At 49.3% G+C, this 24,600-nt stretch overlaps 5 protein-coding genes across 5 annotated transcripts; 4 read left to right on the top strand and 1 right to left on the bottom strand.

The window, feature by feature from the left end:
• Positions 1 to 8,114: 8,114 nt before the first annotated feature.
• On the top strand, positions 8,115 to 9,838 carry nsdD (GATA-type sexual development transcription factor NsdD; the record flags this gene model as incomplete). Its single annotated transcript, XM_056665113.1, has 4 exons — positions 8,115 to 8,146; positions 8,204 to 9,053; positions 9,182 to 9,499; positions 9,629 to 9,838. The coding sequence occupies 4 exons, from the start codon at positions 8,115 to 8,117 to the stop codon at positions 9,836 to 9,838; spliced, it is 1,410 nt and encodes a 469-aa protein (XP_056522063.1).
• Positions 9,839 to 16,528: 6,690 nt separating this feature from the next.
• On the top strand, positions 16,529 to 16,831 carry N7515_004368 (uncharacterized protein; the record flags this gene model as incomplete). The annotated part of the gene is made up of 1 exon (XM_056665112.1): positions 16,529 to 16,831. The coding sequence occupies one exon, from the start codon at positions 16,529 to 16,531 to the stop codon at positions 16,829 to 16,831; it is 303 nt and encodes a 100-aa protein (XP_056522062.1).
• A 517-nt stretch (positions 16,832 to 17,348) lies between these two features.
• Positions 17,349 to 18,238, top strand: N7515_004367 (putative mitochondrial inner membrane protease subunit Imp2; the record flags this gene model as incomplete). The annotated part of the gene is made up of 2 exons (XM_056665111.1): positions 17,349 to 17,794; positions 17,869 to 18,238. The coding sequence occupies 2 exons, from the start codon at positions 17,349 to 17,351 to the stop codon at positions 18,236 to 18,238; spliced, it is 816 nt and encodes a 271-aa protein (XP_056522061.1).
• Positions 18,239 to 18,509: 271 nt separating this feature from the next.
• On the bottom strand, positions 18,510 to 22,023 carry N7515_004366 (sporulation-specific 71 family protein; the record flags this gene model as incomplete). The annotated part of the gene is made up of 3 exons (XM_056665110.1): positions 18,510 to 19,064; positions 19,129 to 21,852; positions 21,910 to 22,023. 3 exons carry the CDS (start codon positions 22,021 to 22,023, stop codon positions 18,510 to 18,512), a joined length of 3,393 nt encoding a protein of 1,130 aa, XP_056522060.1.
• Positions 22,024 to 22,405: 382 nt separating this feature from the next.
• Positions 22,406 to 23,224, top strand: N7515_004365 (GLTP domain-containing protein; the record flags this gene model as incomplete). Its single annotated transcript, XM_056665109.1, has 4 exons — positions 22,406 to 22,541; positions 22,594 to 22,652; positions 22,708 to 22,826; positions 22,930 to 23,224. The coding sequence occupies 4 exons, from the start codon at positions 22,406 to 22,408 to the stop codon at positions 23,222 to 23,224; spliced, it is 609 nt and encodes a 202-aa protein (XP_056522059.1).
• Between the last annotated feature and the right edge of the window lie 1,376 nt (positions 23,225 to 24,600).

The following is a 24,600-nucleotide window of genomic DNA, read 5'->3' as shown; positions in this document are numbered from 1 at the left end:
AAATCTGAGCATCCTATTCGCCCTCATGGAAAATAAATATGTAAATGGCCCAGACTGGTTCCGATGAATACGTCAAAAGTCTTGGGTGCATACCTCGCGCAACCTTATGCACCTGTTCATTCTTGAACGGATCTAATCCCTGTAGCTAGGTTGCTTGCATGTAGTCATGATCAATCGGGTAATTGGTCTGGGATGTTTTCGAAGATTTCAAATAAATACCTTGTAGCTCGATATGAAACATGGAGTACAGCTCAGTCCTTATAAATTGGGATGGCGGGCACAGCTTAGCGCCTTTAGAATATAAACTTTCACAGTAGACGCGCATTAGCCGATAAAAACTATATCCCTAGCATCGCGAGTCAGGCAATTACAGAAGTACGTTTAAACAACTGGATATACGAGATTAACAGACTTAAGGTTGTAGGTCCTGCCCACAAGCCCGACATCTTGGCCTGCCTAATCTAGAACCTTCGCACATGTATCCAACGGCCGACCGGAATGAACGTATCACATACACCTGGGCACCAGAGAACAAAGCGGACAGCACACGCGCTAAACCAGCTAGAATGATCGAAGCGTTCGACTTTTCAATATCCTTGTTGGTACCCCGCACGCCGTTGACAGAAAGTACGATGTACACAGTACACGCCATGGCAATCACACGCTCTACCCAATAGCAAGTTGCGTGAAGCTCGACCGAGACGCGGCTGAGCCGGCTCGAAAATCGAGATCGGAAGGGCTTCCGGTGCATGAGATTTACAACGTACGCTGCATGCAGCTCTTTTGACAGGTGGGATATACCTGTTTGTGTTAGAGCCCTCAAGATAACACATGTGTTTTCTTGATGGAGGGTTTCAAATTGACATGTAGATATGTCCGATGTAGAGAATAGAGCACTAATTAGGTTACACAATGATGCTGGCACTCGTTTGCAGTGCAATATGTATCCGTACGTACCGTAGTAAGCTTTGGCTCGAAGAACTGGCAGAGACCATTCGGGTTTTCTCGGCCAGCGAGGCCAATCTCTGTCGACTGATCGGACTAGTGGAAGAGGATCGTTGGGACGAGAAAGGCAATCTGCTCAAATTAGACGGGGTTGATATCCCAACTGTGGCACGCGCACCCATCCGGGGACCATCCCAAAGCCCAGATCCAAAGACGAGCCAGCAATTTCCGAGTATCAAAACACAATATCCTCAGCCACTCCTCGACCCGCAAACTCCAATTAGCATCTCATAAGCATTGGTAAGCCCCAGCACAGGCCAACGGGCAGAATACCGACAACATCCAGCTCAAAAGGTGACATATTCCGCGATCACTATGGCCGATATGTCATGGAAGAAATGGAGCCCGAAAAAAACCGGAGGAATAGTGGGCTCCACCAGCGCATCCACCAGCGGATCTTAATTAATACAAGCCCGTTTCCTAATTTTCCTCTCGTGGCGGAGTTTATAAAAAGCTCGCGATCCAATCACCTCGGCTGTCCTCGGCTTCCGCTTGTTATGTCCGTGTCGATCGGTGCAATCAGAGAAGATCATAGAGGCGAATTATGCACTTCATACGGAGTATAGGCGACTACTTGATTCTATGCACGAGCGTTTGGTCCTGCTTAGCGCGTGTGCAAGTGGACGCCGAGGTCTTTCTTTTCCCGCAGGCAAGGCTGCCGACGTCGCTGGCGACTTTTGTACAAGTATTGTTGATTTCTTCGACGGTGAATAGTAGAACCCGTGTGCTGTTATTGTTGTTTATAAAAGGGGGGGGGGGGGGGGGGGGGGGTGGTTTCCGTCATTTCTATTCAGATTACTGCGTATATCGGAGATTTTTCTTTTCCAGACGATCACGGAACCACAGGGTGAATCTCCAGTTCGGGATTTGCGCAGATACATACCGAACTGTCCTGCAGAGTGGGGAGACATTCCTCTCGGTCCATTGACCATGATGGAGTGGAGTAGCTCCAACGGCCAACCCACATTGAAGTTCTCTCCGGCGAATCAGGAGAAGTAGAGAAATGAGCCCTTGGAACTCTAGAGTCTAGCTCTTGAAGAGGAGAAATGGAAAGACAGAGACTCCCCGCCGATCGAGGCGGTCTATCACCGGTGGGTCTGGGAACGGTCCGGCTGCTTTCCCGTTTGTTTTGTTTTGACATTTCCATTTTTCCCCTGTTGTGGGTGTTTCTTCCATCCAATGCGAGAACGGAACCACAGAGGAAATGAGTGACCAATATCCTGAGCGAAAATCCCTTGGCTGGAGTTCAGGAAAGTATTCCCGTGTGTGCTTGAGCTGTCGGAACGTGCAGTTGGTGGAATACACAGTGGCGAATTCGAGGTATACTCTGACATGTTTATGATGGAGGTATGGAACAATAGACATGGTATCGTGATTATGATTTCACTGATCGTATGGTGTAGATATTCCATATGTTATAAGAATTGAGCACCTTATAGGGCTTTCATGCGGGAATAATATCAGCAGAGCGGAGTCTGGGCGTACATTAACATGGTACTAATCGTATCAAGTACCAAGTATCCGTACTAACTTGCAAGGAGAGAAGATCTGACATTCTCGATGAAGAGTTCGGCGCCATCTGGGTCTCACCCAAAAATCTTGCAGGGCATGACTCGCTCTATTCCACTTCGAGAGCGCTACAGCGCAAACCCCTGCTAGTCTCAACATCTCCGACTCGGTGCCGTTCCAGCATGCAGATTGCCTTGCAGAGGAACTGCTTTTTGAGGCCGCCACCTTCCCTCCCCACTCCTACTCCTCTCCCTTCTCAGGATCGGGCCCTCCCTGTCCGGTGTCTTTCGGTCAAGCTGCAGCTGTCAGCTTGCCCCTTTGAGACTAGAGATCGGAGAGATTTCCGGCTGTCTCCACTGGCGAATTAAACAACCTCCTGAGCCGCTATTCGAAGGATCGGGATGGTCTTGGTCTTAGACCATGTTTTTGGGACTGGGGTTGCCGGAGATTTTACTGTGAAGGTCTATAGTATTCTATAGTGACTCATTAGTTCGATGTCATGGAGTTAATGAGGTTGCGAGAGTCCATACTATGCATCGTGCATATTCCCCCCTTTTTATGACTTGGTAATTGATCGTATCAGCAGCGAATTCCACTTCCATCTCGGTTCACGTCGGCGTATCGACATGATAAATCGCACCAAAAAAAAGATAGTCAACGGTCGATGCGCACTAGAGAGGTTAATCCACTGACAGGAGTCGGATCTTAATCTCTTGCCAACAAAAGGAAATTGAGCTGCTCATCACTCTATCGCTCATTTCCCATGCGGTGAGGAATCTCTGATCAGCGATCGTATGTTCTCCACAACAGGTGTTAGTTCGGAAAATTCAAATGTGCTAAAATCCTTTGATTGCCTTTGTCAACAGCTCATCAGGGAACCAAAAACGGTTCTAACGTGTTTTGTCGATCACTCAAGTTGCGCTGAGATCCTGTCCCAAGTAGTCTCGTATGATATTCTGCGCAGCCAAGGTTATGATCTCCACCATGGACTAGCGCTGCTGCGCTGGTATCATCGTATCATGGTGAAATAGAAACTACGACATAATACGGAGTAGTGAGGAGGAAAAGAAGGAGAGGGCTTGGCCGTGGATCGGCATCTTCTCCAACTGGAGATCTTCAAGTGGACACATATCTCTTGATTAGATCGTGTCATTGGCCAGAAGAAGGCGAAAATCCGGCGTATTTGCGGTCGAACATCTCATCGTCTCTCGTCAATAGCGCGCTAAACGGTGTGCAGGCACGTGAATCTCTTCAATGCCGAAGCCACCATCGATTTTTCGTATCCACACTCTCTGGCTCAGTCCCATGGAGCTACTGTTGTGTTGTTAGTGGGGTGTGCCTCGTAATGAACATTGTCACAGCGTCTGGGTTGGGGTTTTTAGTTGCCTTAAAAAGGCAACCAGGATAGTATACTCCTTGCAAAGCGGACAAAGTGGTTGCTGTATTGAAACCGGGCCTGCAGACAGTCCGATCTTGTATGATCCATCAGAGCGGACTTGCAGGTTGTGACTGGTTAAGATTCCAATAGTTCAGATCGAAAGGCGCCCAGACATCGCGGGGAAATTCGGCTCCGGTGAACGCCCAGACCCAGACATGATTCAGTCTCTTTCCTGGGAACGCATATTGGATGTTATACGATGTCAATCTCGGGGAAATCTAATCTTCATATTGTGGGATTTTGGTGACTGTATTTAGATTGTGGATTGTGATCAGTCTCATTGAGTCAGCACTCCGACCGTTGTTGCGCCTGGTCCCTTCGGACCCTTCCTACCCCCATTATCGTGCAGGTGGAGAACTCTCCCAATCGCCAAGATCCTTACATCTGTACATATTTCATGCTCGGCAGGTGAAGTGACATACCGTGCATGCACTATATCTTCAGTGCGCACGGAACACATCGCAGAGGTGGCTGAAATTCTAAGATCTGGCGCGCGCATTGGACTCGCGATTACTGTGCAGATCGATTCCTCGCAGTGGTTGGTTTCGGACTCATCAATAGGATTAACAAGGCCATTGTGCCATTCCAAAGGCCTTGTTCTGAGATGTGATTTTGGTGCGCTTAAGTCATGTATGCATGTACGGGGGATCGCTCTATGAGACTCGAGGTTTGCTCTTGTTTCCATGCCGACTGCATGAAGATAAGATATGTCAAGCGCCCTTCAGTCTTCAGTCCAATATGTTAAAACCGTTCCGGCGATCGGACCGGGGTTCAGCTCATGACCCAGCTGGCCAAGAAGCCTTGACCTAGATCAACGGACCGTAATGTAAATTCTGAAGATCTCCAGGCGATTGCCTTGCATGTCTAACCGTTTTTTGGATCTCCCATCGGCGGTTAGACACTGGGCCGACCGTTGGGATACATCATTATGGGTCTTCCCTTTGAGTCTGTGCGCTGAAGTTTGGCCAAGGAACCCTGGAGGCGAATCTGGCCACGAGTAGTCAACCACTCTGCCGCTCTGCCGCTCGACGCTTGGACGCGGACAGGGAGCGGGAAAACGGAGCATTGATCCCAGGTGTGCAAGCTAAGTGCTTTACACCGGACAAGTATCGTTCTAACATCCCTGGTAGCGCTACGAAAGGGAGACGGAGAAAGAAATATGACGTCCAACGGCGTGGGCCCGAGGGCAGCAAACTCAAAGATCCAGAAAATGGATCTTGATTTTCCTTCTTCAATACCGAATAGCTTTGGTCGATCCCACCACATTAACCCACCGGTGCTTTTGTAAGTAAGCTATCGCCACAGCGACATCATGCAATGTTGTAAGCAGGTAGTGAAGTGCCAGAGACTTGGGAGGGACATTACATTGTATAAGAGAGATTGAGCATAAGCAGAAACTTCCAGGGCCGATCTTTGACCCATCTTACGCAGGGTGCCTAGAAAGGCAACTGGCCCTGATACACACCAACGCTCCTTCCCTTTCTTTCCCTTGGACCCCAACTTCCTAGGTGCATTGCGCATTTCAGCATTTCTGTATGGATGCCAGCATGCTTGGACACTGTGCATGTTCAGGCCTGAAGGGCTAAGATGGAGCGCAGCACACGCGATCTCACCAATAGACGTCCCGCGTTCGATCTCGATCTAAAGCTTAAGCAACGTGGTTTGCAAAACCCTTGCGACCCCGATAACCTTCGGCGGGTACTCAAGGGGGTAGGATGCTCCGAGACTGAAGAAACATTTATTTTCCTTTTGATTATTTCAGATCTGTTTTTCTCACTTTGCTTGCCCGGTCTTTTTACTTTTATTATCTCTTTGTGATCTCACCTGCGTCCGATCTTGGCTTGAAACGGCGTGTGGCTTGGTGACGTAAATTAGATCAACTACGGAGTAGTTGTATCTGGCTATTTTGTTATTATTTTGTTATTCAATGCTCTTTTGGCGAATGTGTAAATGTTGTACATGTAGACCATGGTCAAGTACACAGTAAAAGAACCTGTACTATGCCCAAGAGTGGAAGTATATAAGTAGCAAATAAGAAGCCAATGAAAAAATAAAAATAAAAAATAAGGTCAAGCGAACCATGGAACGTTGCGATCTGGACACGTCAGGCACTTTCAGAGCTGACTGTGTAACCTCAGCCACGTCTCTAATTCCCCCAGTTGCGATGGGAAGAGCCCTCATGTGTCTCCATTTGAAAGATCTTGGATTCAGTATAACCCCCTTGTACTTCTTGTGCTTCGCCTAGGTGACACTGGGGTTGCATGTCCTCCAGACTCGATTTGAGCCATTTGTTTCGGACCCGATGCTGTGGGTTCCGCGATACTGGCTATTCCAGCTAAAACGATAGACATCATATGAATCATGCATCAGATCTCGGATCGTTATTTCCCCCTGGGACCGAGCACCGGGGTAGCCTCGGACAGCCTCGGACCCGGTGACATCATTTCGGCTTCATTGATAAGCCCTACGATGAACGTTGTACGGTCTATCTGGGGACGATGTACAGAGGAGCAAATCTGGCAGATTTAAGTTGTTGAGTCATATATTGTAGCTATGTCTTCACCCATCCGAGGCTGACATTTTACCCACTCTGAATCGGAGATCTCTCTCATGTGACACGGATGCATGTAGTTACAGGTACTCGTACATTGATACTTGTCCTTGGCAGTCCGATCTTGGGGCTAAACTCTGAAAAGATCAATAAGATTACTGCGATCCCCTTCTGCGTGATTTATTATTCGTCCCTTATGATATACGGACTATGCTCCGTACATCAAGCATCCACACAAGACGTAACAATAGATCGGTTCCAGAAGGCTGGGACAATAGAACACTATCGTGATGAGCTGTAACTATTGCCTATCGTCCGCTAACTAGCTGTGCCACTCCGGAGATCGAGCCATCTTTCAATAGCACGTTGGGAATCGGCCGTTTATCTCGATCGAGCATCGATCTTGCTGGGGGATAGCCCTATCCCCTTTGTCATAATTAAAATAGAAAAAAAACAAATTCGAGAACTTATACTTGGTAAGTCATTCCCAGTTTATGGGTCCTAATTAAATTACATCTAATAACTGTACCACCTCCAAGCCTTAGGTTCCTGGCCTGTGTCGCGCTATGCGGGTCACCAAGGACACCGAGGGCATCCTACAGGAGACTTTAGGTCAATGGATCAGATATTCGGACAGATCTAGTTTAGCTTGCACAGCCTCTACGATGTACATCCTCCACTGTGGTAAGTTAGTGGTATCGTATGTATGAACCCGATGATCCGCAGTTTGGTAATTTGGCAGTAAAAACCGGGATCTGACGATCTGGCAATTTCCCAGGGTAATTTTCCCCTGTATGGATCTCGATCTTTTTATATTTAATATTTTTGAATAATTCTAAATTTTAATTCTTAATTCTTAATCCTATTTCTATAGAAATAATACACTTTTTCTAAGCTTCCCGTTTCCAATCTAAAGCCCGAAGTGAAGTAGCCTCGATCCCCCTTGGATTTTGGCTTTTCCCCTCTCTCGAGTTTATTTTATATTCTCATTCCACCTCGTGCTTTCATATTTGGATTGACATTCTCTGTTTCCACGCTTTCGATCCCTTGCATTCGATCGAATTTTGCCTTCTTTTTCGGACTTTAACGTACTTTTGGAGGGGTTTCTTCTCTCTCTTGTGTTCCTTGCTAAGGTTGACGTATTTCATCGGAAAAACAAAAAACAAAGAAAAAAAGAAAAAAAGGAAAGAAAGAGAAAAAGGAAAAGAAAGAAAGGAATGAACCAGTTGAATCGATTTGACCTATTTGATCAATTACTTGACTGTTAGGTTAAACTGGTAGGGTCAACGGGGTTACTCGGACTCCATTTAAACGCCACAACAACTTGCGCCCCTCTCCGGGATTACTTGGATCTTTGGGTTCTTTGGGGATCTTGGCTCCTTTGGACTTCTTGGATCTTTCCCCCTTCCACTCTCTCTCCCAAAGCAACTCAACGAGTGGAACGCTTTTCCTGGTCGCACAAGAGGCGGTTTTCAAACTTTGTTATTGTTAGCATTCGGCCGGACTTCGCTACTTCCACTGGTCCTTCAATCCCACACTCTTTATCGCGGACTCTACAATAGCTCGCTGGGTTGATGAAAACTATTTCATCAATCTTCTATACTCCACGTGATGGGGTCTTTGGAAGCCGCACCTAGGCACAGGTTGGTCTCGTTGCCTCAGCGCATCCATCCCAATGCTGACCACCCTTCAATCTACAGAGACCCTTTGCCCGCAATAGGTTTCCTAGGGAAAGACGGACCAAGCTACACCCCCAGATACCCGTCGAGTGCGACCGCTTCCCCAACTCCACTAATGAGCCCCAACATCATGTATTCCGGTCAACACATGCCCTACTCCTACGCGCCGTCGGCAAGCGCACCGCCGCAAGGGTATGTCTCGCCACCGGAGACCCGTCGCGCCATTGAAGAAGAAAAAGAAAAGCATACTCCCAGACAATCCCTCCCGTCAATTCACGAGGCTCTCGGCAATGACAATCCTCTCCCCTACGCTACACCTACCTCCGCTCCGCCCTCACAATCCGCACACCCTTCGGCGCCCTCACATCTCATCGGACGGCCGAGCACAGAAGGTCCCGCCGGACCACCGAATCCCTTTTCGAATGGACCACCGACGGGGTCATTGATGCGGGAACCCAGTTACTCCCATCAATCCCAGCTGCAGACCGAGGCTGCCCGCTCTCTCACCTCCATCAACACACAAGGTTCCCACAATGCGTCACTACAGTCCATCAACACGGGCAAATCCCCTACACAGAGCTCCAAAACGGGAATTACATCGGTTGGATCACAAAACTCCGGTTATGAGTACAGTGCGCCAACGTCCGCTGGTAGCGTGGCTTCGCCCAACGGTTACAGCCATTTCGCACCAAATCCCTCCTTCCAATCCCAGCCTGCAGGCCACGCCTATCCTGCTCCTTACGGCAGTCGCCCCTATGCATCGCGCGTGGAAGAAGTCAAGGGTGGATTTGTGGGTCGACCAATTCCTCCCCATAATGACTCCGTCAAGCGACATTTGGATGTTTTCGATGTGGAAACATCTTTGAATGAGGTATGGGATTACTGCTTTCTATTGTTTTTATCGTCCGATTCCATCTTTGACCCGTGATATTGAGCAAACATCGAGATGGAAGCGATTGACAATCCTCTTGAAACCTTCGAACTGACACTGTGAAATAGATCTCTGATTTGAGTACCCGGACTCTGGATTTCTCCCGGCACTACGCAGCTCGCGCGCACCAGACGCAGCGATCCGGGCCGATACTGGGGTCCCTTCCTTCGCTAAACGAGGTGGAGGATATGCTTCATATGCAACGGCGGAACCAAGATGCCTTGATTCGGATTCGGACAGCGGTGGTGAACCAGGAACAGGCGCTCGCTGAACAAATGGCGCAACGAAAAGCGTTCAAGACCGAGGATGAGCACATGGCCATGTACCAAGAAGAGTACAAGGGCACAGGTGGGTTTGCAGGCGCAGACCCAAAAAAGCGGCGTGGAGTAAGTCCTGGACTTTCCCTTCTGAGCCGTTCATCCATGATCATATTCCGCTTCTCGTGGCATTGACATCATGGTTGCCACGCGGTCCCTCATATCCACATAGTCATCGCTAACCACATCTCTTTACAGAAAGCTGCCCCTCCTGGTCGTTGCCACAGTTGCAACCGAGCCGAAACACCGGAATGGCGTCGGGGTCCAGACGGTGCCCGGACGCTGTGTAACGCCTGCGGTTTGCACTACGCCAAGCTGACACGCAAGATGGGCGCGAAGGCGGCGAGTCTGGGATCAAACCTCAAGCCCAAGTCGGTACTCGACTCCGCATCGCCAACCAGTCATTAATCTTTTTTTCCGAAATCTGAATGTGGCGTTGAAAATAGGTGGGAAATAGAAGGGAGGCAACGGCGTTCAGTGTCCATTTCTCTTTTTTTTACTGGGACTTCAAGAGTTGATTTACCCTCTTCGGCATCTTTATTTTATTATTTCCCTCCCTGCGTGTTCATTTTTTTGTTCCTTCCTTTGCTTTGGGATCCCTATTCGGTGCCTTTATTATAATACCCCCCACGGCTTCCAAGATACTGGGAGAAAAACGGCTTCAGCATAGATATCCCCCTTTGATGATTCAATAGCCATTGGCCTGGTGTGAAATTGGTTTTTGATCTTACTTTCTATCTCTTCTTCTTCATCTTTCGCTCTTGACCTTTGCTCTCCCCCTTCATCTCAAGACTGTTATTGGTTTATACCCTGCATCTGTTTGTTCTGTGAGCCACTTCAGAGGTTCAAGGACCTCATCTCGCGTGTCTGTTGAGTATGTTCCTGATATGATGTGTGTACGATCGTGTCTCATTCAGCGTCTCCCTTACATTTACGGTCCTAGTCGATATTTGATATTCGATCTCGAAGGTTTTATGACATGTCCTCTTGTCCCATTGTTTCTCCGAATTCCGGAACACCGGGAACCTTTTGCGGGTGGCAATGACCATCCTTAGGAATGAACATCGATTTAATTACTTCTTAATTGTCCTGCGTAAATAGTGTGGGTTTGTCGGAGTTACCCGTGAAGTGTTGCAAGACATGAAGATGAAGCCTCAACCCTAAACCGTCAGTCTGGGATCTGGGTCGAGCTGAGCGAACCTTGGAACGCCCCTAGGTCGAATCTCGGGCTAGATTTCGCGCTTGAAACGTGGGTTTGCCGACGCCATGTGGCCTGTTCTCATCGAGACATAGAACAGAATTCCTTGGCATTAAGATTTCTCTTCTTGGCACAGTTTGGGGCGATATCCGCTTGCACTGTGGCGATTGAACTGTGGTATAATCGTTAGACTTTTTAACCGTTTGATGAGCTCATATGATACCGCACGGACTGACTAACTAATTAGACGGGGTATTTGTAATAATCAGTGGAGATTGTTGATAAAGTTTAAGTTTATACATAGTTTCATCATTGTTTTTCGCCGATGTTTAGATCTCAAGCAATACTGTGCATTGTACTCCGTACAGACTGGGACCCCGGAAGTAAGTTTCCACTTTAAGCGACAGCCGCGACAAGATAGGACAATAGTAGAGTAGATCATGGAGACTAAGGTTGACGATATGACTAGCGGGGGATTAAAAGCGATCATTCGCCCTACGGACAATGTATTTGTATTTGTGTTTGTCTCCAACGATCAGATCCGATATACGAAGTGTGGGATCGATCGGGGAGGCATGAGATCTCGATTCTTGAACCTTGGTAACTCGATCATTGTTTGCTTGGCTAGGGCATATCGTGTGACAAATATTGTGACCTACCTAAAGCATAACAAAGAACAGAGGAACGAGCTACGAGCTACGAGCCGCGCTTACGATGTAGATACTTACAGACCGCCACATTCGCCAGTAGGCGATAGTGGGTCAATCCTGTAATAACCCGCGTCTCAGGATTTGTCATTGGGGCCATTTATTTTTCTCGAGGATTTTGCAACAATCATAGTTCGTGAGCCACCAGATTGGCAGGGGACCCCTGTTCGGAGGCATCGCGCGGTTGCCCGATTGCTCCTGCAAGTGGGGTATTTGTTCGATGCCATTCCCGGTAGGTTGGAGAGTTTGCGTTGGAGGATCGACGCAATTTTGAGATATGGATCCATGTACGATGTGTGTATGTACATGATCTTACATTCAGCGTACACTTCTACAGCATTCAGTTACTTGGTACGTCTACCCTTTTCAACAATTTGAATTTAGTTCCTTACAAACGCCCTTCAATATTGGTGGGGTCAAGAGGGGCGATGACGGCATACGATTTACCAACCCAAATTTCATACCTTTTTAGCAGGTAAGCTAGCAGGGATGGCGAAATGAAATCGATCGAGATCTCAGATCCCACGTTCGTCCATCCCTGTGGCGATCTACGATGTCACTAGCCGTTCCTTCCTTGCTCTCAGCTTGTTTCAACCATAGATCGGGAAAATGAGGGAAACGTAGCAAACGCCACGTGGTGTGCCTGGAACCATCTGATCTTGAATTTGTTCCAAGGGAAAAGCTGAATCGATTCCATGGTTGCTGCTGAAGGTGCGTGGTGCTGACTAACGCAAATCCCCGACCTCGGTCGGGACCGGCCACGGGGCTCTAAGTGGAGTCCGATCTTTCGTCGTCTTCTCCGTGCATCGTGCAACATCTTCGACGTTGTGTATATTGTAAACGACAAGCGACCCCTGGTTGGGAGTCTTGGAAGCAGTCTCAACCTTTCTCAATCGAATATATCCTCTTTCACGTCATACATCGTCCGAGATCTATATCGGCCGAGTGTACCCGGGCACTCCGCTCGGCTCCGTGGAACTTTACACAGTATGTATATGTTCATCCAATGTTCGAAGGCAGTCCACGTACATACCTACAGCATTAGAATAGGTGGCGACGGCGTGGCGATTCACGCACAAGGCTGTGCCAAGTCCTAGCATCTATGGTAATGCAAAGAGTGGCTGTCTAGTCCCATACAATGAGACATTACACGGTAGAGATGACTCTAGATATCGGCACCTCACTGCCGTGGGCTTGTCGGCAGACAAGTCCGAGACTGAGATTTCAACGGAAAAGGGGATGGTACGCATCGTACCAGAGATATCACCTATGGAAACCTCCACAATGTGCTTAATGTTCTCCGAGGAGATCACCTGGGGTTGTGGATGAGGTTGCAAGTCAGAAATATGCTACTTGGTGGTCACCCATGGGCCATACCTAACTATGCTTGCAGCAGATGCTCGAATCCCTGCCCGTTCAAACTCTATCTTTGGGTCTAATATGAGATCTTACAGATCATGCATATCGCGGAGAACTATACGCTGCGAACTCCGAGATCTACTCTGTACACTACGCATCAATGCAACGGCGGTATCGAGTGCCCGGCGCCTGACGAAATACTTATTTGGAGGAAAAGTCGGTGTGGTCCTGACATTGTTTGTACCACTGTAGCGTCGCGGAAGATTAAGATTGCCAAGAGCTAACAATGGTAGATCGGTATGTAACATGACTCTCGGGCCTTGCGCATATGGCCCGTCATTGGTAGTTTGAATAATTCTGTGGAGTGGAGGGGAAGACTATCTTCTTCTTCGGGTGTTCTTTTCCTTCTCTGCGGTCGCTAACTAATAGGGGTATGGGTGAATCTTGATACCGATAACTATTGTTACTCAAGTGAGTTAGGGTAGAAGCTAGTTACACTATTGGACTGGGCCGTGGACCGAAAGAGTATCGGTCTCACTAGAATAACGGACTTGCATTAGTATCTTCGAAACTGTAACCCTTAAATTGTCGCGGTTCTTCACTCCGACTGGACTGTACACTGGCATTTCGGAATGAACCGCAGCGGATCTATCCGAACCATCTCAGCACCGACCCCCGTACATACGAGGTGCATCTGTACGAGTAAGCGACATCATCATTTCTTCAGAATCAGTCTGCCTACAACATATTTCCCACCCCCAGTCAAGCCGGGATCGTCTACCCGGATGTGCTCTTATTGGCTGCAAAGCACTTCCTGACTCGTTTTCGCTTATTCCGCCCTTTGATTCCTAGCCGGTAGATAGGCCTCGGGGTTAGCGGCTGACTCCACATTATTTAATTAGACCCGTCACACCCGTGTTCGGATCCGAGATTTACCCTTAACCCTTTTGTTTTTGTGGGAAGTATATCTGGTCGGAGCCAATCGTAGCTCGTTGTGGCGCGATGGTGGGAACGAATCGAATTAGAGTACCAAACCCACGGATCAGACTATGTATTGGCTTTTCTTTGTTGGGTTTAGTGTCGATTTAGATTGCTCTATTACACTTTCCGTTGCGATGTCTTAGATCTGTGTATGGAGATGTACTCGGTGTTTTGTTTGTGTAAATTTGTATCTGTATACAATCCCTGTCAGTACTTAGTCTGCACAATGTGCATACAAGATGGTTTCTTTGGGTAGACGCAGGACACAGCTGTGGAATCGACGTTAACTGCAATCTGCGTTAGACTGCAGCATGCATAAAACTTTCAATAGTCTAAGCTCGTGTCATCTCCGAATCATGCGCACAGCTGATATTGGTCGGAACTCACTACCGTGACAACCCGCTTTCAATACGTCCATACGCAGTAAAATATGGAGACAGGCAGCTGAAAATAAAGCACTCCATAAACTAGAACAAAGATCCAAATGCAACTACAGTGTTTCAGCCCCATCACCATGCCTCTCAAGCTAAAGCACAAATCGATCCCGGGGCCCCCGAAGCGGGCCGTAACAAAACATTTTTCAGACGCCCATGCTGAACTCACTACTAGCTTAAACAAAGCTGTCGATCAGATCAGATCTAAGATTCATTCATGCGGCTCGGGCGCCCAAATAGGCAACATTCGATCAATAGCGCCCTGATCGTCTCCTTTCTAGAACCATGGTTTATCCCGAAACTCTGTAAGACTCAATAATGTGATCTCATCTCTTTTTACAGTTTGTCGATATGCATACATCGATGATCTCATGATCTAACGCATACCACTTCCTCCGCCGTTCCCACATCAAGCGCTTATCGCGCCCCAACCAACGAACCCCTCCCCATCTTGAACGAACTAACAACCGCATGTCAGCCCCACACCATCTATGCATGCAGCATGTACGACCCCTTTTGTCTCCATTGGAATACACAGCGCGCTCAGCTCCGAGAATGCATTCTCAAAATTTGGTCGCACCCCGTGACGTGGCCGACGTCCCACAAATTTTCCTATCTCACATTCCGATGTCCTCTCTATACTTGCTGACCGTTTTGGTGGCGGCTGAGGGTGTACGGACATTCCAGAGGCTCACCGCCACAATCTCAAAGGAGGGCGCTTGGCATAGAGCCAATCTCAGATCGGCGGGGGTTATTATTCACTTCGAGTAAGGATCTCCTTTGCGCGGTACCGGGATCGTGGGCTCTAGTTTTGTATACTTTCGTGCATAACGACTACTGACCTTTTTGAGCCCCTGGTTCTGCTTCTTGTCACAGTGAAGTACTCCCTACATATTTTCTAGGCAGATTCAAACGATAGCTGGAACATTGGAAGTCATCGGGAGATTCCGGTCTCGGTCTGAGACTGCGGGAAGGAGCACGATGGGGTGCGAAGGTACTACCAAGTACCAGTCCCGTAGCGATGGGGCTCGTGGGTCGATCGTACGGAGTAGATCTTCAGGGATCAGTGGTTCAATCCATGGATGGATTTACTTCGGAGATGAGGGTCGGGTCCGACGAGCCCCATAATCTCAGTTGAGAATTCACAATATCAGCTTTGATACTAGTGCTATGCATGCATCCCAACGAGGTAGTAGTATAGAACATTCATATACTAGTAGGTGGACCATACGGTGCCAGTGGAAATTTCAGCTGTGCAATGCATTTCCCTTTTTCAGCAATATCAATCTCGTTATGAAGATCTCTGCAGCCAGAAAGCCCGCGCTACGAAATTGATATTTGATCTAGTCAGTCCCATCTTTGCGCTAGGTATCAGCCTCCATTTGGCTAGAAGTATTAGCGTCGAGAAACGGATCCACGGGATTGTGATAGAAAAAGGCAACCAATGAAGAGATGCATTTACAACACCTGTGTTGGGATCCAGGTCGTCAATGAAAGACGCCCCCATGATCGCCATCATGGAGCTGAGGTCAAAGTAAGTCTGCGGAAACCCGGCAAAGGGCATTCCGTGCTGATATCGTAGCCCGTCGATATTGTAGAACACAATGCTACTTCCTCGAATGGGTTGCCTTAGAGATAAGAGGCACATTGGCAGAAGCACATTGAAACGCTAGCAGTATGCCGGAGTCGATGCCTTCCCATTGCCGCCGACGATGAGCGTGCATGAACCAGTCGCCTGCGAAGGTGAGAGTGCGGCGCCATTCATGGCCTTTGATGGGCCATGACACACGCCAGTCTCCGAGATATGCTGGATCCCTTGCAGAGGGTTGTCGGGATAGTTCTCGCTTGGCCACAGACGGAGTTCTTTGGAAGTTGAATCTGCCCTCTGGATGCGTTCGCTGTTAAATGAGGTGTGTAGGAGCTCTGTATGTATGTGTCGGATAGTCATACCATTCTCCAGTATTCAGTGGTATCACGAGCTAGGTCCTGTGTACACAGTGAAATGAACAGTTGTGCTTGTAGAAGCGAAAGTGTATTTTATTGTAGGTAGATGTTGATGTATTCCCAGAATGTCTCGTCCTCGATGGGGTACGTGATCTTCGGCGATTGGCTGCATGGTTGTGGATGAAAATGGGTAGGTTAAGATAAAGAAATGGGTTCGAGGTGAATAGGGGTGTTGGGTTGCGTGTCGTGACGGTCTGCAAACTGTTTCCCCGTTCCCTTGCGATCAATGTCTTTTCCAGTTCGTGAACGACCGAGCTGTTCTGTGGTTGTAATCAACCACGATCCCTCGAACCCATCCACAACCCTGCAGCTAATCACCGAGGACCACGTACCCCTGCTTGCACAGGGATCGGATTCCGATTGCTATGGTGTTTCTTGGTTGTTCTTCCTTCTTCAGCACGAGGATCCAGAGGTAATGCCGGCATACAGCGACAACTACTTGCTGAAAACCGACATCAACCCACGCTCTGAGGCGTACCCAGTAAGCCTCAAACTCAAAAAAGGAGGTAGAGCGATCACCGTGGAGAAGGAAGAACAACGAAGAAACATCAGAGCAATCGGAATCCGATCCCTGTGCAAGCAATTGCAACAACCTGCCCTTCGTCTGAGACAAGCAGGCAGTAGACCTGCCAACATCGAGGAAGAAACATTCTGGGGCTGTCAACCTTCTGCTCAGGCTTACCAGCGAGTGCAAGCGAGCGGGTGGCCCACGCCGTGAGCAGCTTAGACTTCGGTGAGTATTCCAATCGTTCAATTAGCCTATCCAGAGAACCAGAGCTTCCTCCTGAGCCCTATCTAGGGTCCTATTAACGCGATATCCACGCGCAATCGTGCCGTTGTTCGGTATTTTCAGGCATTTAGCGGCTTCGCAGGCCTCCACCATACGATAATCAGCAGATTGGTCGGTTTTAGGCATGGTTGGTCGAAGATATTGATTCCAAGAGTGTAGTGGCGGGGGTTTTGGCAAAAGGGCGGTTTCAGTGCGGCGCACAGCGGGACGGTGTGGTTGGGCAGAAAGGCACAGACACTACACCGACAATGCAAACGATGCAAACATCCTATCAGATTGCATCTCGAAGACATCCTCAACTCCGGCTTCAACCCTACAGAGCTACACCCTTCTCCACATCAATTCACAATGAAAACAGTCCAATTAAACTGAAACCCTCTCTCCGCTATAACCGGTCACCACCGCAACTTCCCCGATCCCCCTACACCCCAATTGCAACACCAAAATGCCAAAACCTCAACACCCAAGAGGAACGCCAATACCGAACGCGCGCTTCCGAGTCCAACGCCCAGTAGAGATAAATCCTACACTCCCAGAACAACCACCAGCTCCCGCAGGCCCAGCCCTCCTCCCAACGAAACGCCGACCATTCCTTTCCCCCCTCCTAGCAGGCCTGCGCCAGCGCTTCTCAACACTCCCCTCCCCAGTCCGAAGAGCATGCGGGACCCTCCGATGGCTCGCGCCCGCCCTGCCCATCGCCCTCTTCTTCCCAGAACACGTTATGCAAGTTATGTGGGTGCGCGGGCCGTCGATGACGCCATATCTGAATGAAGACTACGCACAGACGCAGACGAAGAGCGACATGGTGCTGGTTAGCATGTGGCCATGGGGATCTATTACGCCGTTTAAGAAAGAGCGGAAGCTTGAACGGGGGATGGTCGTTACGTTCCGGTGAGTTTGGGCAATGTTAATTTGGGTGTAGGAAGTGGAAAGACCGAGGCGAGACTGACGATTACAATGAATAGTTCACCTGCTAATCCCTCGCACATCGCTATTAAGCGCATTATTGGGTTACCGGGTGACCGGATTACGACCCGTGAACCGTGCGTGAAAAAGAGCCAGATCGTGCCGTGGAATCATGTTTGGCTTGAGGGTGATGCGGAAGATCCGAGGAAGACGCTTGATAGTAATACGTATGGCCCTGTTAGTCTCAGTCTGGTTACTGGGCGTGTTTTGGCGGTTTTGGGGCCGCGGATGAGGTGGCTGGATTGGACGGAGTGGGATTCTGGAAAGGGTGAGATTGCATCTAGTGGCTCGACTGATTTGCATAGGCAGAGTGTGCGGGATCGGGTCTTGAAGGATGCTGTTAAGCTTGAGCGGCCGCATTTGAACTGATGGGATCTTATAGCCTGCTCTGTTCATGCGCATTGCTGCGATGCAGCTGCGGACTTTCCCGAGTCTGATCGGTATGACTGGGAACTGTACATATAGGTACCGGGGGATCTTTGTTCGGATATCATTGTATCACTATTGTAAAGTAACAAATGCTGTGCTATGCCCACATCCAAAAGATAGAGCTAAACGACTGGCTACAGGTCCTTAATCAAGCAAAAGAGGATCCAAGACTGCCCCAAATATACAAACAACGCCGGCAATGAAAGCAACGCTATGGAGAAACAAGCCGTATATCTTCCGGTTTCTCTTCCTGGAGTCTGTCAATCTCCGAAGAGATACTCATCACCCACCGATCCTTTTCCACACGACTGCGCGCTTTGAACACAATCGTACGCCCATGCTTGCCCAGCGTCGACACATGACGCAAGGACCTTTTCGCTTTCCCTTCCTCTCCTATTTCGTGCGCTCGGAAGAAGCTCTTACTCAAGGGTTGCCAGACCACGAAGGTAATGGCGGTGTCCTCATCACGACTTGTGAAGGCGTCTGAATCGAGATATACCCGTGGGAGCGCATGGAGACCAGGGTTGTTGCTGTCAAACGTCTGATTGGCGTATAGTAGATCGTTCTCGGTGATTAAGCCAGAATAGATGTAGCAATCTTCCAGGTCGATAGTTGTTTCGAGTTCTTGGTGAATGTGTGGGATCACGGTGCCGTTTCGTTTGCGAAGAGTGCTTCGGAATATCAATAGTTTACCTGCCGTGAGGATAACATGGCATTGATGAAATGTGGTGTGGCGGCGGGGTTTGCGATACAGATGTCCGGACATCTGGTGAATGTTGTTAGTAGACTGCCAAATGTTCCGTCCGATGTAATTTTGAGACACAACGCACCTTGATGGTTCGACACCCGGACAGTGAGCACATATTGTGCAAGTGTGGCGATGCCTCTGATTTCTTCACTTCCCACTTTCTGGCAAACTGTCCGACGACAGATTCCATGGCTTCATCAATGTCCAGCACTTTGATGTTGCGCTGCCGGACTGCCCGAAGCACCATGGCATCATCTGCGCAACGTGCGTGCCAGTACTTGACCAGAGTATCGAGGTGATTGACCCACTCATCTCGGGTGGTTGTATCATATGCCTGGAGCCGAATGACAAGGCCATTATCGAGAACCATTTCAAAGGTTCTATCGTCATCGAACTCTCGGGTTGCACCATCATCTTGCCGTGTGTCTCTGGGTTCGCGGTCAAAGTCCACAGAAGGACCTTCCCCTACGTTGGGATCCGCAGCGCAGCTGCCACGGTTGACGTTGCGGACTTCTTGCACCTGGGACATATCAATGTAACCATCTGCCTGGCTGATGTTGTGTACATTCCTCTGTACGAGTGCATAGGCCTCTGCGTCGTGCCGTTTGACGAATTCCTTGTTGCCGCTGCGGAGCCAACTGATCTCGCCATCCTCAAGCGGATAAGGATTTACTTCCCAGGAGTTTGGAATTTGATCCAAGATCTCACGAGCAGATGGTATGCTCCCATCTCCTGGCGGAGCACACGGCGGTGCCGGAGGCAATGCCTTGGCTGGACGAGTGAAGAACAAATAATGATCTTGAGTGAAGAAATACAGCCGCTTGAAGAACATCTTGTTCAGCCGCTGATGCACGCCCTTTTGGGACGTGAGACGGATTAAAAACCCTTCAATCGGCGCAGGCTCCTCCTCCTTTCGGCCTCGATGCTTGACCCCCGTAGGATAATGATGTCTCGGTCGTAGCTCGAGCTCGTGGGACGATTGCATCGCAATAGAGCCATACATCTTTTCCTCGTTGTTTCCGAAAACCCATTCAAGTCGGTCGTACCGCTTCCAAGCAAGTCCCATCTTTTCTGTCTTGGACCAAGCTTTCAAAACCTCGGCCCACTCCGGGCGTCCTTCGAGCATTTTGATGCATCCTCTGATGATGGTTGCGGCGGCATATCTGTCATCTGCTGGTCTGTCCGAAGCTAGTTCCGTATGCTCGGAATCAAAATTGTCCGTGAGATCCGGTTCAATCTCCTTGAAGGGGTTGTTGAAGACGAGCGAAACCCCCAAGTCAGGAACATAGATAGGAAGTGAAGTGGGACGCCGCCATCCGAGCACCTGGCGGATAAAAGTGTACCACTCGACAGAGTGTACCGCAGATTTAGGGCGGAGGATGAATATTTTGGTTCCATGCCTGTGAGGATACCAAATTACGATGGTCTTGTCGAGGGGAGAATATAGATTGACATGGGTGTTCTTGTGGTTGAGCCGTATTTCGTAATAAGGCGGCGTTTTGCTATTCGGACGTTGCACATCAGGGATCACACGAGTTCGGTACATCTGAAGGGCAAATGGTGTATGTTCGGCCGAGCTTTTGCGGCACACGACGAGAAACTCCCTCCACTTATCCACAGTCCGAGTTTCCATGCGCAGACTGTCATTCTCGGAGTAATCTGCGGGCAGGGTGCTCTGCACACTCTCCTCCACGCAGACTAGCATTCTTTCTGCCTTGACAACCTCGCCATCCTGCACTTTTCGCCGGTGCGGTCGATTGGCAGAGATTGTACCTTGGGTCTTTGCAATTCGGGAGCGCACCTTTCCCTGTCCATACCTGATATTGTCATCCAGGTTGAATTTTGCCATCTTCCTAGTGAATGTTCGTTGTACTTGCATATCACCACCAGGGCCGTCTTGGGTATTTTCGTCGTCCTGTGGATCGTGATGTTGAAGCGTCACTCGAGATACACCAGATGCCTTGCTTTCTTGTCTCTTCTTATTCTTCAAACTGCTTCGAAGTAGGTTTGTCGTTGAATCGGCGTCACTTTGAGCCATGGACGGTTTAGGACTAATAGGACTGGGATAAGTATGACCGGTCACGGTTGTATTGTGAGAGGACTGTGATCCTGGGCGAGGCTCAGGCGGTGTCAAATTGCTTGGTCGCACGGTTGCTATCGATGCTATCGATCCTTCTGTATCAGCAGAGCTGGAGAAATCTTCTCTGGCTGTGACAAACGAAGATGAACCGAGATCATTGTCGTATACGTCGTCCTGCGCCCTTGGGCTGGCTTTTGGGGTGCTGTCTGTATCTTCTGTGTCCTCTCCGCTGTCCTCACTGCGGTCTTCCCCGCTGCCATCTCTAATCTCTGCTTCCTGTTGCGGCAAGGTGGCATCGCCAACTTCCTCGCCGTGATCTTCTCCGCTGACGTCTCTAGCCTCTGTGGCCTCCTGTGACAAGGGATTGTCACCGTTGGTCTCGGGCTCAGGGTGAGTCAGGGTCCGTAGTTCGCCCACAGGCTCTGCTGTGGCCTCTTCTTCTGTTTCAGTTCCTAACACCTCCGCGGCGTCCACAGTACTGGTGTTTGTGGCCGTCAAGGCGAGCTCATCCAAATCTGGTAACGATGGACCGGCCTGATCGTCATGCTCGCTATAATGGGTTTCAACGGGCCCTGCGGAGAACGAGGCGGTATGTGATGAATAGTTGCTGAACCTCAACCTCGTCCTGTACCAGGATTTGCGGTGGCCTTGTAGCCAGCCTTCTGGAATGGGTCCGACGAAAAATCGCCTGTTTGTCATATGCAGATGGTTGGCAGAAGCATGTCGCTATTTACAAAGACCAGGTCAGTCTCATGACTCAAACCACAAGGGATCAATACGTACCAATTGCTGTTCTGTATATGAACCAACCTGTAAACCGTGATAGTGTCCATGATACGAGCGTGGGTCTGCTTCTGGCCGCGGCGACCCGTTGGCCTGGTCCGGTGGAGTGCTCATGGCAATCTAGTACCCGCGTGGACCAAGTTGACAGCTGCCAGACATTTGCAGGATCGAGGGAAGCCTAGATACAAGCAATGCAGGAGCAGGCAAATGACCAGACACCCAGAATCTGCCTCCAAGTACTGTAGATTTCTTAGTGTGATCGCCAATCTCGATGCAACCATGCAACGGGATCCGATGACGTCGGCCGCGAGCTTCGGAAAATGTTGCAAACACTGCAAACACATGTTGACACTTCTGGTTTGCACTGTTTGTGTCATCGCCCCTGGGCCCCGCCATTGGCTTGCGTGGCAGCAGCGGTGAAGTTGACAGTATTCAACAACTCCTCTTTCAGCTCATTTTACTTTTTCTTCGTCTATTTCTACTTCAGTTTACAAGTATGGCTGCTATTCCCGCTGACGGCACATGGTTTGATACCATCAAGAGATCCTTCGCTGATGTTCCTATCGGCGCGGATGATGGCATCTCCACTACCGAGTTCCTCGAGGCCGCTGAGTCGCTCGTGACTCTCTTTGGTGCGTGTTTCTTCCGCTGCATAAGCAGTCCGCAAGCTAATGCAGGCATTAGATGTCCTCGGTTCCGCCGCTTTCACCCCTGTCAAGAACGACTTGCTTGGCAACATCAAGGTTCGTCCCAACATATCCCACTGCCGGTGCCAACATACCCTAATCTCCGAGATAGAAAGTCCGTGAGCGTCAATTGGCAGCTCCTGCGGAGTCCGAGACCCTGCAGGCCCTTGTGGTGAATGAATTGAAGACCGGCAAGCACGTTGCCGCTGAAGGTCTGGTCTGGTTGATCCGGTATGTTCAAATCTCTCAATCACTTAGGACACCGATTGCACCGGGGTCTCCTTCGTTTGCATGAATAAACATGAACAATTGACTTATCATCTTCTCCCAACAGTGGTCTCGACTTCACCGTCCAAGCCCTTCGTCACAACATCGACAACGCCTCCGCAGAGCTGTCAGACTCCTTCCGTGGGGCTTACGGCAACACCCTCAAGCCCCATCACAGCTTCCTTGTGAAGCCCATCTTCAGCGCAGCCATGTCAGCGACCCCATACCGTAAGAACTTCTATCCTAAATTGGGTCAGGACCAGGCCAAGGTTACCGCCGAGATGACGAAGGAGGTCGCTGCTCTGGAGAAGGTGGTCAGCATTATCAAGGCTTTCCAGGATACCAAGGCTGCGAAGTGGTAGTTTATTTTGCCCTGGAGGCATTTCCACTTGAATAAGTCTGTGCACAGTGCAGCTTGGTGTGTAAATATTCGTTCTGGCTTCATTCAACCATGCGAGTTGGATTATATAGCGAATTCACTTCAGTCATGGTCATGAATATCCGGGGTAGAGCACCGTCGCATCTGGGGTCAAATATGGGTGAGCAATGGAACGCGCTAAGCGAACGAGGCAACATCCGAGAAATCACATGGTCATGCGGAGAAAGTAGAGCGGCAAATCAGCCTATCAAAAATGGATGGAACATGATGTAGCAACAAAGCAGTAACAATATCCATTCTGTTCCATTGTTCCTTAAGACATTGAATAAGGCAAGTTCCCGCCACCAATCAGACCGAGATATATGCCCGATCGTGGCTGCCGCACACCGGAGATATGAGCAGAAAGCAGGTACTCCCGAGGAGAAGCCTCAACCCATGGTCCTTGGCACAGGGCCCCGGGGGGCTCCGCCTCGGATTTGTCTCAACTCCAAGCTCCACGCACTCCACCTAATAATGCGTGCATGGGATCCGTGCGTTTCATGAGGAATCGGTAGGAAAATTTTTGAGCTTCTGAATACGAGCTATTCCGGGATAGGTAGCCAGTCACTCATTGCTTATTGCTTAACAGGATAACTTTAACTTCAATGGATCAGGCCAAGAGTTCACTAGGTAGGTTCGTACTTGTAGGATCTCATCGCGTATTGCGATTTGCGATCCATGGTTGCTGGATGGATACCTTCTGCCGAGTTTCTGGAATGATACCCTGACAGGGCCCAGGCCGGGGCCAGTATTTATCCAGCGAAGGATATGTGTTCTTTATTAGCCCCTAGGTAAGCGCGGACTGCAGAGTAGCATTCTACACCATAAGTATGAATTCAGCATGGGCCATAGTACAACTTATTTATAAACGCACGATGGGTACGCGATAGTTAACCGAGTCGCTCTGTGGGGAGAGTGAGGGTCAACAAGGCATCCAGTAATTTCCGATAGCCCACATATATACTGCAGATCATATCCACGTTTACCAATCTCCACGCTGATCAAACGTGCTTCGTACCAAAGGGAATTGCGATGTACTCCCTACCTAAGGTACCGGCAGAACGGAGTTCCGCCCCCCGACCACCCCCGGGGAGTTCGAGAAGGATTTGCATATTAATTTAGATCTCGATATCGATCGATACGAATCGCCCAGATCAGTATCCATAATCGCAATCGATAGCCACAATATCGCCCAAAACTGCCCATAGTTATCCCCCGTGGTGATGACACGTTATTGACACTGCCCAGACAAGGCGCTAGCCTGCAATAGCCGCAGCTGAAAAAAATTAAATTTTTTCTTCAGCGAGGCTTTTTCGGAAT

Source organism: Penicillium bovifimosum (assembly GCF_028826915.1).
Source record: "Penicillium bovifimosum strain IBT 22155 chromosome Unknown utg000004l_segment0_segment0, whole genome shotgun sequence".
In the NCBI taxonomy this organism is placed as follows: Eukaryota; Fungi; Ascomycota; class Eurotiomycetes; order Eurotiales; family Aspergillaceae; genus Penicillium; species Penicillium bovifimosum.
The sequence above is the reverse complement of the archived record's forward strand: the minus strand, read 5'-3'. Positions and strand labels throughout refer to the sequence as shown.